Here is a 24,209-nt window from a genome sequence, read left to right as displayed (position 1 = left end):
AACTCCCAATCACTATAGACAGAAAAAAAGAACCAGCCAGATTTTCACAATACATATCTACATATCCAGGCCTACAGAAAGTTCTGTAAAGAAAACTCAAACACAAGGAAGTTATCTAGGCTCATGAAGTCATAGGAAATAGATGATCCCAATTCATCAGAGCAAAACTTAAAAACAGGGCAAATATATTCAGAATACCATGGCCAAAAAAATATCTAAAGCAAACAAGCAGTTACAATCAATGGTCCTTACTTTCCCTCAACATTAATGGTCTTAAATCACATATAAAATGACACAGGCTAAAAGAATGAATACAAGAAACACAGATAAGCTTCAAAAGCAAACATTAACCCATAGGAAAGGGTAGTGAAAAGAACTTCCAATCAAATGGACCCAAGAAGCAAGCAGGTGTGTCTCTCCTAATATCTAATAAGTTTGATTTTTAACCAAAATCAATCAAAACAGATGAAGAAAGTCATTTCGTATTCATCGTAGAGAAACCCATCAGCACAAAATCTCAATTCTGGACATATATATCCCAAATACAAAGGCACCCACATTTGTAAGAGAATCACTACTAAAACTCAATTTTACATAAAACCTCACATACTCACAGTGTGAGAATTCAACACCCCAATCTCACCACTAGACATTTCCACCAGACACAAACTTAACAAATAAACAGAAGAACTAACAGAAGTTATGTCTCAATTGGGTTCAGCAGTCATCTATAGAATATTCCAACCAAACACAAAAGAATGTACCTTCCTCTCTGCTCCACATGGAACCTTCCCTAAAATCGACCACATACTCGGCAGCATAACAAAACTCAACAGATACAAAAAATTGGAATAGTCCCCTGTATTTTATAAGACCACCATGCTTTCAAGCTGGAATTCAACAACAACACACCTCGCAGAAATCCTACAAATTCACAGAACTGAACAATACACAATTGCACCTGGATCACAGAAGAAATATTGAAAGAAATGGAGAACTTCCTAGAATTCAACAAGAATGAGGACACAACATATGCGAACATATTGGACACCTTGAAAGAATGCCATGAGGGAAGTTCATTGTGCTAAGTGCCCATATGAAGAAAACTGAGAATAGTCACATTAGAGAATTAACAGCAAAACTGAAAGCCCTAGAACAAAAAGAAGCAAACTCACCCCAGAGGTATAGTAGCAAGGAAATAATTTGAGGGCTGAAATCAATAAAGTAGAATCCTGGAAAACAATACAAAAATCAATGCAATAAAGAGTTCACTTTTTGAGGAAATGAACAAGATAGACAAATCTTTATCCAAAGTAACACAAAAGCAGAGAGAGAATACACAAAATAACAAAATCAGAAACGAGAAAGGAGACATAACAACCGACACTGGGGCAATCCAGACAATTTTCAGGTCATACATTGAAGCCATATGCTCCATAAAATTTAAAAACTCAAGTAAATGGACAAATTTCTCAATAACTATCACTAACTAAAACTAAATCAAGAACAGATGAGCACCTTAAAAATACTTATAATCCCTACTGAAATAGAGGCAGTCATTGGAAGCCTCCCAACCAAAAAAGTCCAGGGCCAGATGGCTTCAGAGCTGAATTCTACCATAAATTCCAGCTAAAGCTAATAACATAACTCCACAAATTGTTTCACAGAATAGAAGTAAAATGTTCATTACCAAGCTCCTATTGCAAGGCCACAATTACCTTGGTAAATAAGCCAAGAGAAGACACAACAAAAAAGAGAACTACAGACCAGTATCCCTCATGAATATTGATGCAAAAATACTCAATAAAATACTGGAAAATTGAATCCAAGAACACATCAGAGAAATCATCCAACATGATTAATAGGCTTCATCCCTGGGTTACAGGGACAGGTGAACATATGAAAATCTATCAATGTGCTCTACCATATAAACAAACTGAAAAAGAAAAACAATGTAATCATCTCACTGGATGCTGAAAAAGCCTTTGAGAAAATCCAGTATCTTTCATGATAGAGGTCTTGGAGAGATCAGGGATAACAGGAACATACCTAAATGAATAAAAGCAATATACAGTAAACCAACAGCCAACATCAAACAGAGTGGAGAGGAGATTAAGACAATTCCTCTAAAATCAGGAACAAGACAAAGCTGCCCTCTTACTCTCAATATCTCTTTAATAATGTACTTGAAGTTCTAGTTAAAGCAATAAGAGAACAAAAGGAGATCAAGAGGATACAAATTGGAAACGAACAAGTCAATCTGTCACTATTTGCAAATAATATGATAGTATTTGCAGATAATATGATAGTTTACATAAGTGACCCAAAATAACTCTACCAGGAAATTCCTACCACTGATAAACACCTTCAGCAAACTAGCAGGTTACAAGATAAAATCAAAAAAATCAGTAGCCCTACTTTATTCAGAAGACAAAGAGACAGATAAAGAAATCAGAGAGAGAAGCATCACCCTTTACAATAGCCAGATGCAACATAAAGTATCTTGGTGTAATGCTTACCAAAAAGTAAAAGACCTATATAATAAGAACTTTGTGGCTCTAAAGAAAGAAATTAAAGAAGATACCAGAAAATGGAAAGACAGCCCACAAACTGGGAAAAGATCTTCACCAATCATACATCTGAGAGAGGGTCGATCTCCAAAATATACAAAGAACTCAAGAACCAAACACCAAACACCAAATAACCCTATTAAAAATGGCGCACAGAACTGAAGAGAGAAATCTCAATTATGGAAATCAAAAAGGCTTCAAGACTTTTAAGAAAGTACTCAACATCCTTAGCTACCAAGGAAATGCAAATCAAAACAATTTTGAGATACCATCTTACCAGAAATACTAAAATTAGGAACACCATGACAACTTATGCTGGAGAGGATATGGAGAAACAGGATAACTCCTACACTGCTGGTGGGAGTGCAAAAACGTACAGGCATTTTGTAGATCATTATGGTGATTCTAAGGAAAAATGGGAATCAGTCTATCACAGGACCCAGCAATCCCATACTCAGGCATATACCCAAATGATCCACATCCATGCAAAAAAGATATCTGTTTACTATATTCATAGCAGCATTATTTGTAATTGCAAGAATCTAGAAGCAACCTAGATGCCCCTCAACAGAAGAATAGATAATGAGTATGTGGCACATTTACACAATGGATTACTACTCTGCCAGAAAGAAACAATGGAATATTGAACTTTGCAGGCAAGTGGATGGGACTTGAAGAAACCATCCTGAATGAGGTAACCCAGTAACAAAAAAGAGGGACATGGTACATATTCACTTATATGGATTTTAGACATAGAACAGAGGATCACTGGCTTATAATTTACAGTGCCAGTGATGAGACTAGGATACAAGACATTTCTAAGAGATTCATACATGATCTCTCACGGGGGGGGGGACAAGATCTCCTGAGAATATTCAGAGTGGTGGGGCAGTGACTGCAGAGGGGACTAGGAGAAAAAGAAGGGCAGGAGAGGAAAGCACATGAGACTAGAAAGATTGAGTCAAGGAAGGAATAGATGGGAAAAACACAGAGAGAGAGAAATACCATAAAAGAGGGAGCCATTATAGGATTCTATAAAAAATGATTATAGAGAAATGTACAGAGACCTACAAGTCTCATCAGATTTTACAATTTGAGCAACATTTGCTAGGCTACTATAAATGCCCTTCCCTGATAAGGAGATTGATGACTAACTTATGTACAATCATTTAGCCCTCATCTTGAAGCTGATAGAAATAGAAACAGATACACACAGCTAAACACTGTGCCATACTGGAATCCAGATGCAGAGAGGGAGGACAAAACCCAGCTATATAAACATATAGAGACAACTGACCTAAACAAGGAGGAGCTAATGGGTCCCAGACTGATAGCTAGGAATCCAGAATTTGTACAACTCAGACCCCCTAAACATGGGTCTCAGAAGGCCTGGCCAGACTAAGGGACCTCTGACTGTGGAACCAGGATGTATCCCTGGTCCATAATAGGACTTTTGGAGCAAGTTCCCCATGGAGGGATACTTCTTGCACCTAGAGGCAAGAGGGAGGGCCTAGTTCCTACTCCAAATGATTGGACAGATTTACATGACCCATTTAGGAACTCATCACCCTACATGTGCAGTGGGGAGAAGTTATTTGAGGGTGGTGGTTGGGCACGGGAGGGTAGAAGAAAGGGAGCAGGAAGGAATGGAGCAGGAACTGGGATTCATATGTAAAATAAGAAAAATAAATAAATATAATAAATAAATAAAAGAGAATTGGCACTTATTGTAGTCAATATAAATCATTTTTACTTTCAGGAATTATTCAAAAAGGGAATGAGTTTTATGCCAGCCACATGCATAAATGTAAAGCTGGAGTTTCATTGGTACTTGTCAATTAATGTTGCTGTTTAAATGCAATATCAGTGCCTAAAATCATTTGATGATGAAAACATCCAATCATAAGTGGCTAGCAGACTACCTTAGAGTTAATGGAAATGGATGATCCTTAGGTCCATAATACTGGAAAATACAAATGTCTAAAACAGTTTCACAGAATGCCATTACAGGTCATTTTATAATAGCTAAATACAATCTGTACATATCGCACAACTATTAAGTATGAGACAATTCACAATCACAATTGCAGCAGTTATTATTTGTATCTGTGCATTTGTTGGTAGTGTGCAGCACCATGCCCAGCTTAGTTATAATAAATACCAAGAACCTGCAATACTCTCAAATAATCGTTAACAAAAGCCAAACATATGTTATTCTTCCTGCTTCCCAGCCAATCTGTTGACTCTACAGATCAGATACAGAATATAGAATACAATAGATAGATCAATTCAAAATGTAAGCTTACCATTTATAAGTAGCAAACACTAACACACTTCAAATTAAAGGGACTCTACTGTCAATAACTTTGCAATATAGATGAGAATTGACTTTAGCCAATGAATGCACTTAACATCCACTGTAAATATAGCTTAAATATATTTTACTACTATCAAATTTTTCTTTTAGCTAGGCAATGGTGGTGCAAAACTTTAATCCCAGTACAAAGGAGGTAGAGGCAGGTGCATCACTAAGGCCACCTTGGTCTACAGACATAATTCCAGGATTGCCATCAATACACAAAGAAACCTTGCCTCAAACCCTTGCTCCAAAAAGGATGTTTCTCTGTGTGTAATTATTTTCCAATTGTAATCATAAAATCAATTTTAAACAAAAAGGAATTCAGTACAATACACTGAACTAGTAAAATGTTACAATTCACTTAACTGTTTTAAAATTTTACTTAGTTTTATGTACATAAGTGTTTCTCCTGACTGTGATATACCTGGACTTACAAGGTGCCCACTGTATGACACATAAATATGAAGATGTGCACATGTTATGTGTGTGTCCATGCACACACGAGTGTGAGTGGAAGTGTCTTAAGAGGACAGAAGAGGGTCTAAATTAACATGGAAGTAGAATGACTGGCAAATGTGAGCCATCTGACTTGCTCAGGACCAAACACAGCTCAGGCCTTTTGGAAGAGCAGCAAGTGCTGAGCTGAAATACTGAGCTCTCTCTCTAACACCCAAAACTCCTTCTCAAGACTTTGTGATTTTAAAACTAATTATATTCAGTGGGAAATGTACAAGTAAAGCACAAAATAAAGGTTAATTCTCAGTGCTTCCTATAGTCTGGCCTGTAATATGATTTCAATACTGGTAAAATTAATAAAATTCATAGAAAGTGATTATTTTTAAATAACATCTATACCTTTATCTAATATAAAATGAATAATATATGTTACGGGACTTAAAAACTTACCCAATAGTCATGTGCCCTTTGTTCATGAGCAATAACCTAAAAAACAGTTATTAAAATTATTCGTAAATAAAAAAAATTCATTACCACCACTAAAATTCATGGTCCAAACCATAATTCCCACTGCCTAGGCATCTCTGAAGCACTATAACCATTTTGAAAGCATGATTTCACATATACAGATGATTTTCTCTCCTGAAATTTTTAACAAACCTGAACATAAGTGTTTTTAATGCCAACAAACTGCAGAAGATGATCAATTACTAGAGTTTCCAAGGAACAGATAACAATCCCAACATGGGACTGCAATGGTGACACATTGTTTTCCTGTATAATACTCATTCCAAAAGAAAGGGAAGTTGCAGAAGTTTTATATTTCAGTATCATTGGCTCTCTGTGTATATTTCAGTTTCACAAAACACATCAGGAGTGATGAAAGCTACAGTCCTGCATCAGTTCTATCCAGTCAGAGTGCTCTAACTGCATATACAGCTGTCACTTGACACACACACCTGCCCTTGATAGGAGCAAATTTTTCTCTCCAATTCTTCTTCGATATCCTTGGCATGCCGTCTACATGGAACAAATATTTACTCCACTGTGCTGACATATAATAAAGAATAACAGCACGTGGCTACAAGGATATTACTGAGTGTTCTTCCTTATTTAATTATAACCACAAGACTCCTCTTTTGAGAGATGCTGACAGGTATTAAAGACCATCTTCTCCTCCCTTAGGTCTAATGTCAATTAAACTATGTGAGTACTACTACTTGGATGTGCCTAACACAATGTCACAAAAATTTACACAGTACAGAAGGTCTCCAGCAGCCTGTTCAGGGGCTCATTTACAATCTTACCATGCCCCCATCCTAAGTACAAAAGTCTCAGGCACATGCAAGCATGCCTGATCATCTGGATTTCATTTTCAGGACTCAAAACCATGAAAGGTTAACTCAGATCCTGTAAAATTAACAGATTCCCAGAAAAGGAAATCTTTTTTGTTTGCTTTGTTTTGTTTGTTTTTAACTTCAAGACAAGGTTTCTCTGTAGCAAAACAGTCCTAGAACTGGTTCTGTAGACCAGGCTGGACTTGAGCTGACAGAGATCCACCTGCCTCTGATACCAATGCCCAGCTCAGGAGAGGAACTCATAAGAGGTAAAAGTATAACTAACTTACTGTCTTTATGAAACAAAAAAGTAATTTGTCTTTTTAGACAAAGCCCAAACTTACTCTTCCTATGTGTCCTATGACTCAAGTTGCTGTGGTGAGCATCTAACAGACATTCTAGTGATTCCTCAGGTCCACTGAGGACTGAACCAAAGACTAGCTAAGCATTTACTAAAATTCTTAGAGTGGCTTGTTCAATTCATGGCAAACTTGCTGAATGCTAGTATTGTGTATATTCTTCACCAGCTGAAAAAATCTTCATGAATGAGCTTGAATTAACTGCTCATCATATCCTTCTTGAAGACAGGGTCTCATGCAGTCCAAGCTAGTTTCAAACTCACTATTTAGCCAATATTGGTCTTGATCTTGTGACCATTATTTTCCACCTCCCAGTGCCAACACACACAACATCCATACCTATTTGTAAACTTCTTCATGTTAACATAAAATATGCTTATACTTATATATCAAAATCCCCAAAAAGAAAATTTTCCTTTTTATATTTTATGAATATCAACAAAATTCCATGAAGTTCAAATACAAAGTAATGAAACAAAAATATGCCAATTCACTGAGTAGTGGTGTTAGGGCACACAAGCCTTTAGTCCTAGCACTTTGTAGGCAGAGGCAGGCAGATCTTTGAGTTCAAGGCAAGTCTGCCTCCAGAAAGAGTTCCGGATGGGTCAGGGATACAGAGACCTTGTCTGAGATCAAACAAAACAATAAAGCCATTTTATTTTACTGCTTCCTGATGCCAAGCATCAAAATAAGAAAGAGGATGTCTTACCTATAGGTCTCTAGTTCCTTGTTCACATGGCTAGTTCTCTTGATTACTTTGAAAACTTCTTCCTCTTTCTCCAATCTACAATTTTCCTCCACTGTTATTTTCCTTAAAAAAAAAAAGAGTTTTTCATTCCTTTTAATGTATGTAATCAATATAATCAACAATTGTCATACACCACAGCAAAGACCATGTGCAAAAAAAGAAAAAAGAAAAAAATGTGTGTCTCTGATATGAAATTTGGCACTGGGCCAAAGTGTGGTTCCAACAAACCCTCCACTTCTGTGGAACTTCCTTGTTCTGCTCTGAACCCACTGGAACCACCTATCCGCTCAGGAACACCTTGATGCTAAACTGTCCTAATCTTTGAACCCCACCAACTGTCCTCTTCCAGGGGAGCAATCTCCAAGAGAACTTGGATTATCCAGGGTTGCAGACATCGAACTCCTGACCAACCTACATTCACCAGGACAGCAGGGTAAAGAGAGACAGAAACTCCAGCTTCACACACTGGAATAAGCGATGGGAAGACAGCAATAGAAGAAAACACCCAACAATAGAAAGGACAGTATGATACAACCAGAATCTAGGGACTCCACACCAAAAAGAACTAAACATATCAAAACAGATGAAGAAGAAAATGACATTAAAAAATTCTTAAAACTAACACAGGCCCTCAAAGATGCTATGAGAAAAAAAAATCCCTTAAAGAAATGGAAGAAATCCAGACTAAAGTGGTTTAATCAAGCCAGACCACGTGAAACAGAGTACGAGGTGATCCTACATTCAAAACAGATGGACAAAGCAGCCCTCCAGACTACAGCCAGGATTTCTGAAACTTCTTCGAATCCCCCATGAGAGCGCCCGTTACCAGCAGGAAGTAGTTTGGAAAGAACAAAGCCCAAATTCCCAAATATTGTCTATAAATGTTTGTTTTCATTTAAATGGACTTTGTTATATAAAATAAATTAAAAAAAGAAATGGAAAAAAACAAACAATAAATTGGAAGAAATAGAGAAAAAGGCCACAGAATATATGAATAAAATAAAAAAAAAACTCTTAAAGAAAGTAAAGAAAGCAATGAAAAAACAATAAAACAGATGAAGGAAGAAATTCAAACTGTTCAAGACCTGAAAACTGATATAGAGACAATAAAGAAAACACTAATTGAGGGAATGCTTAAACAGAAAACCTGGGTAAATGATCAGGAACTGCAGACACAAGCAAAACCAACAGTATATAAGAGCTTGAAGAGAGAATCTCAGGAGTTGAAGATAAACTACAGTAAATAGATTCATTGACCAAAGAAAATCTTAAATCCAACAAAACATAGTAGAAACGTGGTATACTGTGAAAAGGCCAAACCTAAGAATAATAGGCATAGAAGAGGGTGAAGAACCCCAGCTCAAAGGTGCAGAAAATATATTCAAAAAAATCATTGAAGAAAACTTTCCCAGTCTGAAGAGAACTTTTCCAATTTGAAGAAAATGTGCTTATGAAAATACAAGAAGCATACCCAAAACCAAATAGACCGGACAAAAAGCAAAACAACAACAACAACAAAAACAAACTCCCATTGACTCATCATAATCAAAACATGTAACATTCAGAATAAATAAATAATATTAAGGACAAGAAGAACAAAGGCCAGGTAATTTATATTGGCAATCAAAATTTCAATCAAAATATCAAAATTGCACCTGAATTCTACATGGTAACTATCAAGGCCAGAATGTCCTGGATAGCTGTTCTACAAGTACTAAGAGTTCACAGATACCCAACAAAACCATAACCAACAAAACTCTCAATCACTATAGATGGAGAAAACAAGATATTTAATGACAAAGCCAGATTTTCACAATATGTATCCACAAATCCATCCCTGCAGAATGTTCTTGAAGGAAAACTCCAACCCAAGGACATTAACTACAATAACAAACAACTAGCCAATAGATAATACTCCTTCACCAGAACCCAAAAGTAAAAGCATAGGAAATATACACAACAATACCACTGCCAACAACAACAAAAAGAAATCTAAAACAAATAAGAATTAACAATTAATGAATGAATGGTCCTTACTTTCCACCAACATTAATGGTCTTAACTTGCATATAAAAAGACACAGTCTAATAGAATTGATCTGAAGACAGAATCTACCCTTTTGGTGTAACAAGAAACACATCTAAGCTTCAAAGACAGATACTAACCTAGAGAAAAAGGGTTGGGGAAAGAACTTCCAATCGTTTGGGCCCAGGAAGCAAGAAGGTGCAGTTGTCTTAATATCTACCAAGTTAGACTTCAAACCAAAATCAAGCAAAAGAAGGCCATTTCATACCCATCATGAGAGAAGTCCATCAGTACAAAGTCTCAATTCTGAACATCTATGCTCCACATACAAAGGCACCCACATATATAAAAGAAACACTAATAAAACTGAAAGCTCACATAAACCTCACATATTAAAAAACTCTTTTTATGGGGCTTGTTACATAAGTCACACAAATGCACAAATAAAAAGGAGAACTACAGACCAACATCACTCATGAACATTGATCCAAATATACTATATTAAATACTGGTAAATTGAATCCAAATTCACATCAGAGAACTCATCCAACATGAGAAAACAGGCTTGATCCCAGGGACACAGGGATGGTTCAACATACAAAAATCTATCAATGAGCCCCACAAAAAAAAACAAATGGAGAAGGAATAACCACATTATAATCCCACTAAGATGCTGAAAAGGCCTTTGAAAAAATTGAACACCCTTGGAGAGATCAGGGAAAACAAAAATATACCTAAATATAATAAAAGCAATATATAGTAAACCAACAGCCAACATCATACTGAAAGGAGAGAAGCTTAAGGCAATTCCACTAAAATGAGGAACATGACAAGGCTGCCCTCTCTCTACATATCTCTTCAATTATGTACTTGAAGTTCTAGATAAAGCAATAAGAAAACAAAGGGATACAAATTTGAAAGGAAGAAGTCAAAATGTCACTATTTGCAGATGATATGATAGTTTCCATTAAGTGGTCCAATAAACTCTACCAGGGAACTCCTATGGCTGGAAAACACATTCAGCAAATTAGCAGGATGCAAGATTAAGTAAAAAAAAAAAAAAAAAAACCATTACAGACAATAATGTGGCAAAGGAAGAATTCACAGAAACATCTAATGGATCAAAGACCTCAACATAAAACCAGCCACACTTAGAAGAGAAAGTTGGAGGTACTTTTGAACAAATTGGTACAGGAGATGGCTTCCTGAACATAACACCAGTAGCACAGTCACTGAGATTGGAAATTCATAAATGGGACCTCCTCAAATTGAGAAGCTTCTGTAAGGCAAAGTACAGAGTCAGCAAGACCAAGTGTCAGTGCACAGACTGGGAAAAGTTCTTCACCAACCCCACATCTGACAGAAGGATGATCTCTACAATAGACAAATAACTCAAGAAACTAGTTAGCAACACAACAAATGAAGAGAGAATTCTCAATAGAGGGATCCAAAATGGCTGAAAGAGACTTAAGAAAGTGCTTAACAGTCTTAGCCATCAGGGAAATGCAAATCAAAACAACTGAGTTACCATATTATTATTGTCAGAATGACTAAACTTAGAAACACCATGGCAGTTTATGGTGGAGTGTTGGCAGGAGTGCAAATTTGTACAGCCATTTTGGAGATCAGTATTGTGGTTCCTCAGGAAAATCGAAATCAGTTTACCACAAGCCCTGGCAATTCCACCCTTGGGCATATACACATCCATGTAACAGAGACATCTGATCATCTGTGTTCATAGCAGCATTATTTGAAATTGCAGGAATCTGGAAGCAACCTAGAAGCCCCTCATCTGAAAATTGATAAAGATGTTGTACATTTACACAATGGAATACTACGCTGCTGAAAAAAAACAATGGAATCTTGAAATTTGTAGGTACATGGATGGAACTTGAAGAAACCATCCTGATTGAGGTAACCCACTCATAAAAAGAGGAACATGGTATGTACTCACTTATATATGGATTTGAGACATAGAGCAAAGGATCGCCAGCATATAATTCTCACCATGAGAGAAACTAGTATACAAGGAGGAACCAAAGACAATAATACAAGGTCCCTCATAGAAGGGGAAAGGACAGGATCTCCTGAGCACATTGCGAGTGGGTAGGGTCAGTGAGTGGAGTGTCAGTAGAAAAAGAAGGGGAGGAGCAGAGCACATGTGGGTCCAGGAAGATTAAATTGGGAGACTAATACATGAGAGAGAAAAAGAAAGATAATATAATAGAGGGAGCCATTATAAGTTTGAAGAGAAAATTGACTCTAGAGAAGTGTTCAGAGACCTAAAAGGATAACCCCAATTATCAATCTGAGCAATCATAGAAAGGCTACCTTAAATTCCCTTCCCTGATAATCAGATAGATAACTAATTTATATGCCATCATTAAGCCCACATCTAGTAGCTGATGGAAATAGAAGCAGAAACCCACAGCTAAACACTGAGCTGAACTCTTGGAATCCAGTTGCAAAGAGGGATGAGTGATAAGAAAATTGGTCAAGTCCAGGCGACGGAAACCAACAGATACAGCTAACCCGAACAAGGGTGAGCTCATGGCCCCCAGACTGATAGCTGGGAAACCAGCATTGTACTGAATCATATCCCTGAACTTGGACCTCAGTTAGAAGGCCTGGGCAGTCTAAGGGACCTCTGACAGATATACCAGGATGTGTCCGTGGTGCGTGAAAGGACTTTGGGAGCACATTCCCCGTGGAGGAATACTCCTTTAGCCTAGAAGCAGGAGGGAAGTTCTAGATACTACTCCAAATGATTTGACAGATTTTGATGTCCCCTCTTGGATGTCACTCTCCCTGTAGAGTTGGGGGGTTGGGGAGTGAAGGTTAGAGCGGGCTATTAGGGAAGGAGGGAGTGGGAACTAGGATCAAGTTTTATTATAGTAAGTCATTATGTTTGTAAGTAAGAGGGCCAATAACTATAACTATGGCTTGTTTTGTTTTGTTTGGTTTTTATGACAGTGTCTCATAACGTAGACCTGAAAATCACATTGTAAACCAGATTGGCCTCTAATTCACATAGATCCACCTGCGTTTGCTTCTTGAGTGCTTGAAGTAAAGGTGTGTAGACCCAATATTATTAATTGGTAGTCAAAAATATTAAGAGACTGAGCCCAATCCCCACAGAGGGATAGTCTCTTAGCCTAGACACATAGGGGAGGACCTAGGCCTTGTTCCAAATGATGTGACAGACTTTGATGATCCACCATTGAAGGCCTCACCCTTTCTATGTAGCAAAAGAAGGATGTGATGGGGTCTTGGGAAGATGGGAGGGAGAGGCAACTGGGATTGATATCTAAAATAATATTGTTTCTAATTTAAACTTTTAAAAAGGAAAAAAGTAACAAGAGAGTAAATAATCACAGCACCAGCACTAATCCTGCACTCATTTTTTTCTTTTACTAACGAGTAACAGGTAACACATTGAACAGTTACTGTGTGCCAGAACTGTTACTAGATTTTTCCAAGGGGAATTGAACTAGTCAACAGCCATACAAAACTATTCTTTCCATTTCATAAAAATGAAAACAAGGTACAGAGAAAGCAATCATATACCATGTAAAAATAAGTCTCTGAAAAATGAAGGAACAAGGCATTTCATCACTGTGTGGACATCAGAGTATACTTAAACAAACAAAGTGGGCAAAGAATCAATGGGTGGCATTGTCTTATTTGTGGTTCATTTTGTACCAACATGTTATTATATGACACATGATTGTCACCGGAAGCAGGCTTTGGGAGCATATGGCTTCTTCCTGCTTCTAGTTTTATCCGTCTTCTTCAACTTTAAGGGGGTTATGATTTCTCCTCTTCCTGCTCTAAGAACATGCTCCCATGCTCCCCTCACTATCATGGGCTCTCCCTTTGGAACTGTGCACCAAAACAAGATCTCCCATCTACTAGTTGCCTTGACCTGAATAGTTTGGTATTTAGGGGTTTTTGTTTGTTTGTTTGTTTTGTTTCTGCCATTGTATTTTATCATAGCAACAGAAAAGTAAATAATACAGCCTAAATGTTGAAATTTAAACTCTACTGATAGAACTTCAAAGAGAAATCACATATATAAAGCAGTATACTAAACTCCTAGATTCAAATATTTCACTTCTTCCCAATATTAAACTTAAAGAGCTGAAGATAATGCATCAGTCATGGAAAAAAAAAAAAACAAGAAAACAACATGAATGTAAAAAGGCAATGTATAAAATAAGTTAACCAAAATTATAGCCTGTAGAGACAAGAACTTATTCTGATATTTATACAGTTTACAAAGTTTCTATGTCCTACTGGGAAGAACAGCTTGTGTCATAATTCAGCTTGAGCTGTTAGTTGATTCAGAGCAGAATATATAATATAATACTATTAATAACAGACATACTCATTGGGCTTTTTGTCACCTTCTCACAAACTACAGAAACTTGGCAAAAGAGAATCTCAACTGAGAAAATAACTTCCCAGGACATGCTTGAGGCAAGCCTATGGGCACGTTCTCCATGACTAATTGATGTAGGAGAGACTCCAACCAATGCAAGTGGTGCTACCCCTGGGTTATATAAGGATGGTGATCAATACATGGAAAGTAAGGCAGTAAACAGTCCTCCTCTATGGCCTCAATTTCAGTTGTGCCTAGACTTTTCATTATGACCAGTGTGATCAGGACAGCAATAGAAAGTAATACATGAAATCACAGTGTGAACACATACAAACAAAACACAATGCATATTTTCACCACTGCTTTGAAAATGGACAGAAAATGTGTTGCATCTTTGAATTTTTAAGCATTACACATTAACTTCATTAACTCATTAACCATTAACTGGCAAATTAGCAAATAATGGGGTCACTGGTTCCTGGGGTAATATAGGAATACTTCTCTGTTGATCTCTTTTCATGAAACATATCATGTAAAGAATACACAACTTTGAATCCTGTGTAAGTATTCTATTTAAAACTCGCCATGGGACTGGAGAGATGGCTCACACCTAAGAGTGCAAAAACTGCTCTGGCAGAGGACACAAGTTCAGTAATCAGTAACCACATGGCAGCTAACAAGCATTTGTAACTCAGTTTCAAGGGATCCAACGCCTTCTTTGGGCCTTAGAGAGCACCAGGCACAGGCATTGTGCACAGATATACATACAGGAACTCTCACATACACATGAAATGAAAATAAATCTCCATGGGCAGGAGCAATAGTTCAGCCATTAAGAAGAGTACATCCTGCTCTTGCAGAGGACCTGAGCTCAATTCCCAAGACCCATATCCAGTGACTCATAACAGCATGTTATCTACAATTCCAGGGAGAGCCAACATTTCTGACTTCTACATGCACCAACACTTATGTTTATAGGTGCACACACATTATACATATTTTAAAAGAGCAAATCACTGTTTTGTTTCTTTGTTTTGCTTTGTTTGATGAGATGGGGTTTCTCTATGTAGCTTTGTAGACCAGGCTGGCCTCGAACTCACAGAGATTCAGCAGTCTCTGCCTCCTGAGTGCTGGGGTTAAATGTGTGCCCCATCCATGCCCAGCAAATAAATCATTTTTTAAAACTAAATAAAATCTACAATGGTGGAAAACACCTGTGCCAAGCACTTGGGAAGTGACAGCAGAAAGATCAGGAGTTAAGAGATACAGCTGACTGTAATCAGGGTCAAGCCAGCATGGACTACATGAAACAGTCTCGAACAAAATAATACACATCTTAGTTAACATAAGTTGTAGATTTCCTAAAGTAAATTCCCAACCAACAGCACTGTAAGTTAAGACAAAACAAGGTTAATCTTATACATGGCATTTTCTCCACAAAGTATATTATGGCCTTCTTACCATCAAGAACACATGACAGCACTCAAGCACATGCTTGGTTTCTATGTGAACAGGTACCTCACCAAATAAACATCACCAAATAAACAATTCTATAAAGATGAGGTAGTCAGAGGAGACAATTGTTTACAGAATGAGAACTGAAAGAAGTTGCTGTGTTAGCCCTCAACCAGGAGTTCTCACACTGGGTCTCTCAGAATCTTCATCATTCTCAGTTTACCCATGAAAGGCCAGCAAATCTCTGGGGTAAAAACAGGCTTTAAGGTTACAAACAAATTTAACAATGGACTTTACATCACACATACATAAATACATGCATTTTTAAGGTATGAAGGAATAGGACAGACAAGGGACTTACAAAGGGCTATAAAAGTCAAAGTGTGCTTGGATTTATAATGAAAACTCTAAACTATAATTCTTATTAGGAAATAAGCAATTGCAAGATTGGTATCTCAAGGGTCTTTTCTCTGCCTCTGGGCATGTCAGGGCAATGTCTCATATTGCCATCAATATTTAAATACACTGAGCACAATTTTATTTATTTCTTTTCATTTTACATATTAATCCCTGTTCTCCCTCCCTCCCTTCCTGTTTCCCTCCCTTCATACTCTCAAGCCCCCCACCACACTCCTCTCCCACCACACTCCAATAGTAGGGTGATGTCTTCCAGAAGGGGTCATCTAAATCTGTCACATCATTTGGAGTAGGGACTAGGCCTTCTCTCCTGTCTCTAGGTTAATGGAGTATCCCTCCATTGGGGATGTGCACCCAAAGTCCTTTTGTGCACCAGGTACATATCCTGTTTCCACTGTCAGAGGTCCCTTAGACTTCCCAGGCCTTCTGGCAGAAACCCATGTTTAGGGAGTCTGAGTCAGTCCAATGCTGGAATCCCAGCTCTCAGTCTGGGGGCCCAGTAGCTCCTCCTTTTTCAGGTCAGCTGTCTCAATGTGTATTTGTAGCCTGGTCTTGTCCTCTCTCTTTGCATCTGCATTCCTGTTTTGCTCAGTGGTTACTTGTGGGTGTCTGCTTCTGTTTCCATCTGCTGCTAGATGAGAGCTCTATGATGGTAGATAAGACAGTCCTCAATCAGGGAAGGACATTTATGGTAGCCCTTCCACTGTTGCTCAAATTGTTACTTGCAGTGAGTCTTGAAGGTCTCTGGACATTTCTCTAGGTTCATATAATTGCTCCCTCTATTATGTTCCCCCTACCTCTCTCTCTCTCTCTCTCTCTCTCTCTCTGTTCTCATCTATTCCTCCCGTTGACTCAATCTTCCTAGGCCCACATGCTTTCCTCTCCTCCCCTTCTCTTCCTCCTAGCTCCCTCTCCACTCACTGCCCCACTACTCCCCATATGCTCAGGAGAGCTTGTCCCTTTCCCTTCTGTGAGGGAACTTATATGAATCTCTTAGAATCCTCCTTGCATCTTAATTTCTTTGGCAGTGTTAATTACAGGTTGGTGATACTTTGCTCTGTCTAAAATACATATATGATTGAGTACATACAATTTTATTCTTTTTGTGACTGGGTTACCTCATTCAGGATGGTTTCTACAAGGTCCATTCACTTGACTGCAAATTTCAAGATTCTATTATTTTCTTTTCCGGCAGAGTAGTATTCCATTGTGTATATGTGCCACATCTTCTTTATCCATTCTTCAGTTGAAGGGCATCTTGGTTGCTTCCAGATTCTTGCTATTACAAACCATGCTGACATAAACAGAAGTCTTTTTTGCATGGATGTGGATCATTTGGGTATATGCCTAAGATGGCGATTCCCGGGGCCTGTGGTAGACTGATTCACATTTTCCTGATGAACCGCCTTAATGATCTCCAAAATAACTGTACAACTTTGCACTCTCAACAACAGTGGAGGAGTGCTCCCCTTTCTGCACATCCTGTCCAGCATAAGTTGTTCTTGGTGTTTCTAATTTTACCCAATCTGGCAGCAGTAAGATGGTATCTCGTAGTTCCTTTGATTTGCATTTTCCTGATAGCCAAGGATTGTAAGTACTTTCTTTAGGGCCCTCCAGCCTTTTGAATTTCCTCTATTGAGAGTTCTCTATTAAGTTCTGGATCCCATTTTTAATAGGGTTATTTGGTGTTTTGTTAACTAGTTTCTTGAGTTCTTTGTATATTTTGGAGATCAGCCCTCTGTCAGATATAGGATTGGTGAAGATATTTTCCCAGTCTGTGGGCTGCTGTTTGGTCTTGTCAACTGTGTCCTTTGCCTTATAGAAGCTTCTCAGTTTGGGGAGGTCCCATTTATTGATTGTACATCTCAGTGTCTGTGCTACTAGAGTTATGTTCAGGAAGCAGTCTTCTGTACCAGTTTGTTCAAAGGTACTTCCCACATTCTCTTCTATGAGGTTCTCTGAGTTTCAGTGTGGATGGATTTATGCTGAGGTCTTTGATCCATTTAGACTTGAGTTTTGTGCATGGTGATAGACATGGGTCTATCTACAGTCTTCTACATACCCTTATCCAATTGTCCCAGCACCAGTTGTTGAAGATGCTGTCCTTGCCCCATTGAATAATTTTAGCTGTTTTGTCCTAAATCAGGTGTTCGTAGCTGTGTAGGTTAATGTCAGAATATTTCATTTAATTTCATTGGTGACCTTGTCTATTTTTGTGCCAATACCAGGCTGTTTCCAGGATTATGGGTCTGTTGTAGAGCTTAAAGTTGAGGATGGTGATGCCTCCTCGAGTTTCTTTATTGTACAGGATTGTTTTGGCTATCCTGGTTTTTTTTTTCTTTTTCTTTATAAAGTTGATTATTATCCTTTCAAGGTCATTGAAGAATTTATTGAGCACAAATATTGATTGGAAACCCACTATTTTCCTTTCAGTTTTGGCACTGGGAATATAAATAAAAGTACCATACTTCTTACAGGGTTTAAATTAATGAGAAGTGGAGCACATGATGTTTAGAGAACAAAACAAGATGTGATGAGAAATAACGGGACAAAATAAGAGATATTGGTTCAGTTAGGGTACCAAGAAAGCATTCTTTAAGATGACAGTGGGACCCATATCTGAATGAAATAAAGATTCGAAAATGCAAGCACATAGAACACCACATAGTGAAAAAAATAAGAAGAAAAGAAAAAGCTTGAAAGATGAAAGACCTTACCATACAGATGTGCTGGGCACACCAAAAATGAAGAAAGCCAATGGCAATAGATAGCAACAAAGAAAAGAGACATAGTATAGTCTATAGCTTCTCACAAGGTGGGTATGGTAAACTTGGCTCTGAGAATCTTGTTTTAAGTCTGTTTAAAAGCATTTGGGGTGGGAGTCCAGGAAAGACTGTGACAGTATGCACAATTTATGTTTTAGGAAGTATTCTGAGTTTACAGAGAAAAGACAGTGTATGAAGTTGAGGTATAAGATATTCATAGGGCTACTGTAATGAACCAACTACTGCTAATGATGGCTTTAACCAGAGTATTGGTAGATGATAAAAAGCCATCAGATTAAAGGTTAAGAAATTTGACAGAATTTGATGATAAGACAAACAAATATGGGACACAAAAGGGGCACTGAATGTTGACTAGCAGCTTCCCTGTTCACAAAGACAATGATACTGCCATTTAGTAACTACAACAAGGAATATTAAGCAAGACTAACATGCACAGAAGAACGGAATCAGTTTTATATACACCAGGAAGTTCCATCCAAAGACACTACTCAGATTCCCGGACCCTGTATGTCAGCATGAGTTTAAGGCAATAATCTGATAAATGTTACTAGATACTGAGAAAGGTAGCTTGGGAATTCCAACATATTTACATTTTGTTCATGAAGAAAAACGTCCAAGACAAAATAACATTCTTAAATGTGAATGATGTAGCCAGGTAATGTAGGGCACCCCTTTAAAACTAGCAGTCAGGAAGCAAAGGCAGGTGGATGTCTCTTAGTTCAAGGCCAGCCTGGTCTACAGAGTGAGTTCCTGGATAGGCTGCAAAGCTACACAGACAAATCCTGTCTTGAAAACACAAACACCAAATTAAAAATAAAAGAAACAACATGAATGATTCTACGTAATTGATAACATCCAATAATCAATGTGTAAAGCCTCTAATACATAACATGCATTTAAAGACATTTTACTTGCAATTCACCTCTCACCTGTGAAGCATCCTTTCATTGTCTTGGTACAGCTCCCTCATCACTGTGATTTTCCTTTGAAGCTTCTGTTTCTCGATTTCAAGTTGTGTATTACCTGACTGCAGAGACACTTGTTCAGACTTGAGACTTCGCATATGCTCTAGACAAAGTTACAAAATCATAAAGAAACAAAATTAAAGGAATTTCATAAAATTAAAAACATATTAAAATCATATTAAAGATACACAAAATTGGCCAGATCACTGTGACTTCAAAACCCACCTACTTTATAAAGATACACAGAGAAGCATGTCTTGAAAACAAAAATCCTTAGTCACATGCCTAGGGTTTTTTCAATGTATATGGAATCACTCAGACAATATACAATTAAAAATATGTCTTAAATTTTTAGCGGCTAGAGAGGTTAAGGGGAGTGTTTGTTTTTCCAAAGGTCCTGAGTTCAGATCTCAGCAACTACATGGTGGCTCACACAATCTGTAATGGTGTCTGGTGCCCTCATCTGGCTTGCAGGTGTGCATCCAGTCAGAACACTGTATACATAATAAATGAATAAATCTTAAAGAAAAAAAAGAAAATTGACAAGATTGGACATGCCCAGGGACATACAGCTATAGACAATTACGAAAGACAACAGTTCACTTACTAGTACCATAATAAATCAGCTTTTTTTTTTCAGTCAAAATTGTTCATGTGCTATCATTCAAACTAGCTGATAATAAGTGCTCATTTCCACTTTCCTGAGAGACCAAGTCTCAAACAAAATGAATACTGGAAAGAATAATGACTTTTCCATTATTTCAACTGCTATACTACTGAATCCCCCACAAAATTGGGGAGACAGCTCAGTCAGTTAGGTACTGGCTAAACAAACATGAGGACCAAAGTTTGGGTCTTGAGCACCCATAAAAGACCTGTCTGAGTGCTGGAAAGGGAAAAAACAAGATCCCTAGGGCTCACTGAGCAGCACACTGCAGGTTTAATGAGAGTTTTCTCAATGAATAAGGGGGAAAGCTATTGAAGGAAAGCCTGAATATCTACTTTTGTCCTCTATATACATATGAATACAGACACACACAAAATGGATTCTCAATTATAAGTGATTGTGAATTCTGTATGAACTAGCATACCATTATTTTTACATATTTCACTTTTCTTTCATTATGATTACTACAACTCTACACAGCTCTAATATTGAAATGAGATCCTCAACTCTGACCTGCTCTAAGGTATCATTCCCAAAACATATGTGAACCAGTCGAATACAAGAAAAAATGCACTATACTTCAAAAGGGCAGTTTCAAAATCATAACAAGGAAAAGTTTACTAACTATATGCAATTGGATGTTATTATTCTAAAATGCAAGCTAAATAAACATATGGACCAAAAGAAAAGTTTGTGTCAATACAGTAATAGCAAAGTGAACATGTACAGGAAATCATGCATAGGTGACTTCTGCAAAAATTGTAAAGCTATTCCAGAAAAAAATGCCCATCCGTGCTGTCTGCCAAATCTAACAAGTCACTTATCAAGAAATCAATGATCAATATAAGCTGTAATATAATTGAATCATACTAATGCAAAGAAGTCTTACAAAACAACACAATTTATTTTACCATTATACACTCAAGCTCTTTTTTCTAATGTCTTATTTTATCTCAGTTTAAAACTTTTAAAACTAAGTGTTTGGGAGACGTGGAAGGCAGGGGCGGGCTCAGAGGGAAGGGGTCTGGGAAAAAGTATAGCTCAATTAAAAAAATGTGTGTGTGTGTGTGTGTGTGTGTGTGTGTGTTCACCTGAGCCTGCATGCCCGGGTGGGCAAAGGTCAGAGGACAACTAGCAGGGGTCTGTTCTCTCCTTCCACTGAAGACTGAATTCAGACCATCAGGCTCAGAAGAAGGGGCTTTTATGCACTGAACCCACACATTATAATAGGGCACTGTACAGGCCAGGTGCAGTAATTTTAAGCCTATATAAAGCAGACATGTGAGAAGCTGAGGTAGAAATGTGAAGAATTCAAGAAACCTGGGGTTACATAGAAACATGCATTTAAAGGAAGAACACTATAAATTATTACCAAAAAGGCCAGATACTATGGGAGATGAGAGATGGTTAGAGAAAAATGCTCCCATATGGTAAAATTATTGAAAAAATTTATGACGCATTAAGGAAAGAATGTTGTGGCTGGAGACATGGCTCAGCAGTTAAGAGCAATGAATGCTCTTCCAGAGAACCTTGGCTCAATTCCGATCACCCACAGGGCAGCTCAAAACTGTCTGTAACTCCAGTTCCAGGGGATCTGATACTCTCACACAGACATATCCCAATATGAGCAAAATCCCAATAAAGTAAATAAATAAAAAACATTAAATAATTTTTAAAAAACACCATGGAAAAAGAAAAGGTAGATTTGGAGGAATGCTCTACACACACAAGAGTTTCCAGTATTACTTGGTGGGGGGGAGGGGATTAAGACTGGCCAAGAGAAGGAGAAAACAATGGAATAACTGGTGAACTAATTGCTTGCTACACTGGTACTTCCTACTAAGATACATGTAAGTTAATGTATGCCTCGATAAAGCTACCTTGAGAACAGAATGCCTATTCCTTTCTGTATCTTCCACGCTGTTAATACAATTCATCTCAGATAGCAGCATTTTTTTTTTTTTAATTAGACTAGTGTTTTTTTTAGGTCTAATAACAATACAATTACTATAATCAATGAGTAGAGCAATTTAATCCAATGGTTCAATCTTTTTTAAGCATTTTGCTCATTAAAAGAGTTAAAGGCCTTTGAGACCCTTTTGGTCTTTATCTCATCAGATCTCAACCCTGGTCTTGAAGGTTATAAAGAAGATAAAATACACTGAAGCTGGCCTCCCAATGATGAAGTCTGGTATAGAGCATAGGTCCAGATTCAAATGGTTCTGGCTATTGTTTGGAATACAGAATAAATTAAGAATGAAAAGAAAGAAATGTGAAGTTCTGGGCAGCCGTGGCAATGGTTGACTACATATTGACGTTTCTTGTATTCATTGAGAGGATTATTTTGTTGTTGTTAATTTCTGGTATGTTTATGTTCAGCTGTGTAATCAGTGAAGGGGCTTACCTGTGATCATAGGTGTAGAGTTAGAAACAGGCAGGAAAAGCATCAGGCAGGTGGAAATGAAGTTCCACAAGCAGAAGCTTTTGTCTTATGTTGCATCATTCATGCAATTGTAACAGGATCAATAAAGCCTGTTTTGAAAAGAAAATATAGATGAGGAGAAATAAAAAAAAAATGCCTGTGTTCCCATTCTGAGTTAACCAGCACAGACATTTGAATATGTCCATCCATTCTCTTCAGTTATAAACATATGAATTTATTTCATTAACAAAGTGAGATGTGATATACCTTTTACAGCACAAACACAACTGGAAAAAACTATTTTTCAATGTGAACAAAATCAGCAAACTTTTTTTTTATAGGTCTAAAGCCACTACTGTGTATGCTAATGAATTATATGAATATATTAAAGTAGTAGACATTACAAGCTCAAGTCCTGAAGATCACTTTCTCAATTTTAAAAATGTAAGGAAAAAATTAAATTTAAAACTTTTTAACATCTAAAACTATATCCAACATTGTACTCCTTGTGGTGGCTTGAGTGAAAATGTCACTCTAGGCTCAGAGGATATGACACTATTAGGAAGACTGACCCAGTGGCACTCTTCCTTCCTGCTTCCTGCAGATCTAGATATAGAACTCCTGGCTCTTTCCCCAGCACCATGTCTGCCTGTGTGATCTTCTGCAGTGCAATTACTATGGAATACTACTTTATGGAATACTTATCATTTGCAGGCCCTAGAACTCTGAACTGTAAGCCAGATCCAATGAATGTCTTTCCTTATAAGAGTTGCCATGGTCAAGGTGTCTCTACATAGCAATAGAAACCCTAACAAAGTTGCACCATACTCCACATTCTTACATGCTTTTAATAATTTACATAAATATTAGAGAAAATGGAGTACATTTACCACTGACAGTAAAACTCAGAAGTAATTCATTCTATTTAAGGAGACATGCTCGTCAAGAACCCTTACCTGTAAGATCATCATTTGTTGCATCTATTTTAGATAACTGAGTATAAATTTGGTTTCTGTCTCCTTCTAGGGTTTTTAACGAAGCGCTTAACTTTAAAGAAGGAAAAGAAGAAGAAAAGCAATTATCAATTACACACACACACACACACACACACACACACACACACAAAACACATTCCCAATATACCCCATACTACTGATCTGCAGTTATTTTCCCTGTGATTATGTTATCATGGACAACATAAAGACATCAGTGCAGCTGCTAAAGCAGCCTTCACCCTATACAATCAGGACTTTTTACACAGA

At 37.5% G+C, this 24,209-nt stretch overlaps 1 protein-coding gene across 1 annotated transcript in view; it reads right to left on the bottom strand.

The window, feature by feature from the left end:
• LOC127217978 (melanoma inhibitory activity protein 2-like) overlaps positions 1–24,209 on the bottom strand; it is a gene marked incomplete at its 3' end in the record, with an annotated part of 94,854 nt that overhangs the window by 26,668 nt on the left and 43,977 nt on the right. The window contains 5 exon segments of the mRNA XM_051178984.1: positions 5,836–5,871; positions 6,345–6,405; positions 7,791–7,892; positions 19,823–19,961; positions 23,904–23,994. Of these exon segments, the coding sequence (XP_051034941.1) occupies positions 5,836–5,871; positions 6,345–6,405; positions 7,791–7,892; positions 19,823–19,961; positions 23,904–23,994 (429 nt within the window).

This window comes from Phodopus roborovskii, unplaced genomic scaffold (assembly GCF_943737965.1).
Source record: "Phodopus roborovskii unplaced genomic scaffold, PHOROB, whole genome shotgun sequence".
Classification (NCBI taxonomy): domain Eukaryota; kingdom Metazoa; phylum Chordata; class Mammalia; order Rodentia; family Cricetidae; genus Phodopus; species Phodopus roborovskii.
Note: the sequence above shows the minus strand (reverse complement) of the source record. Positions and strands in the feature narration are given on the sequence as shown.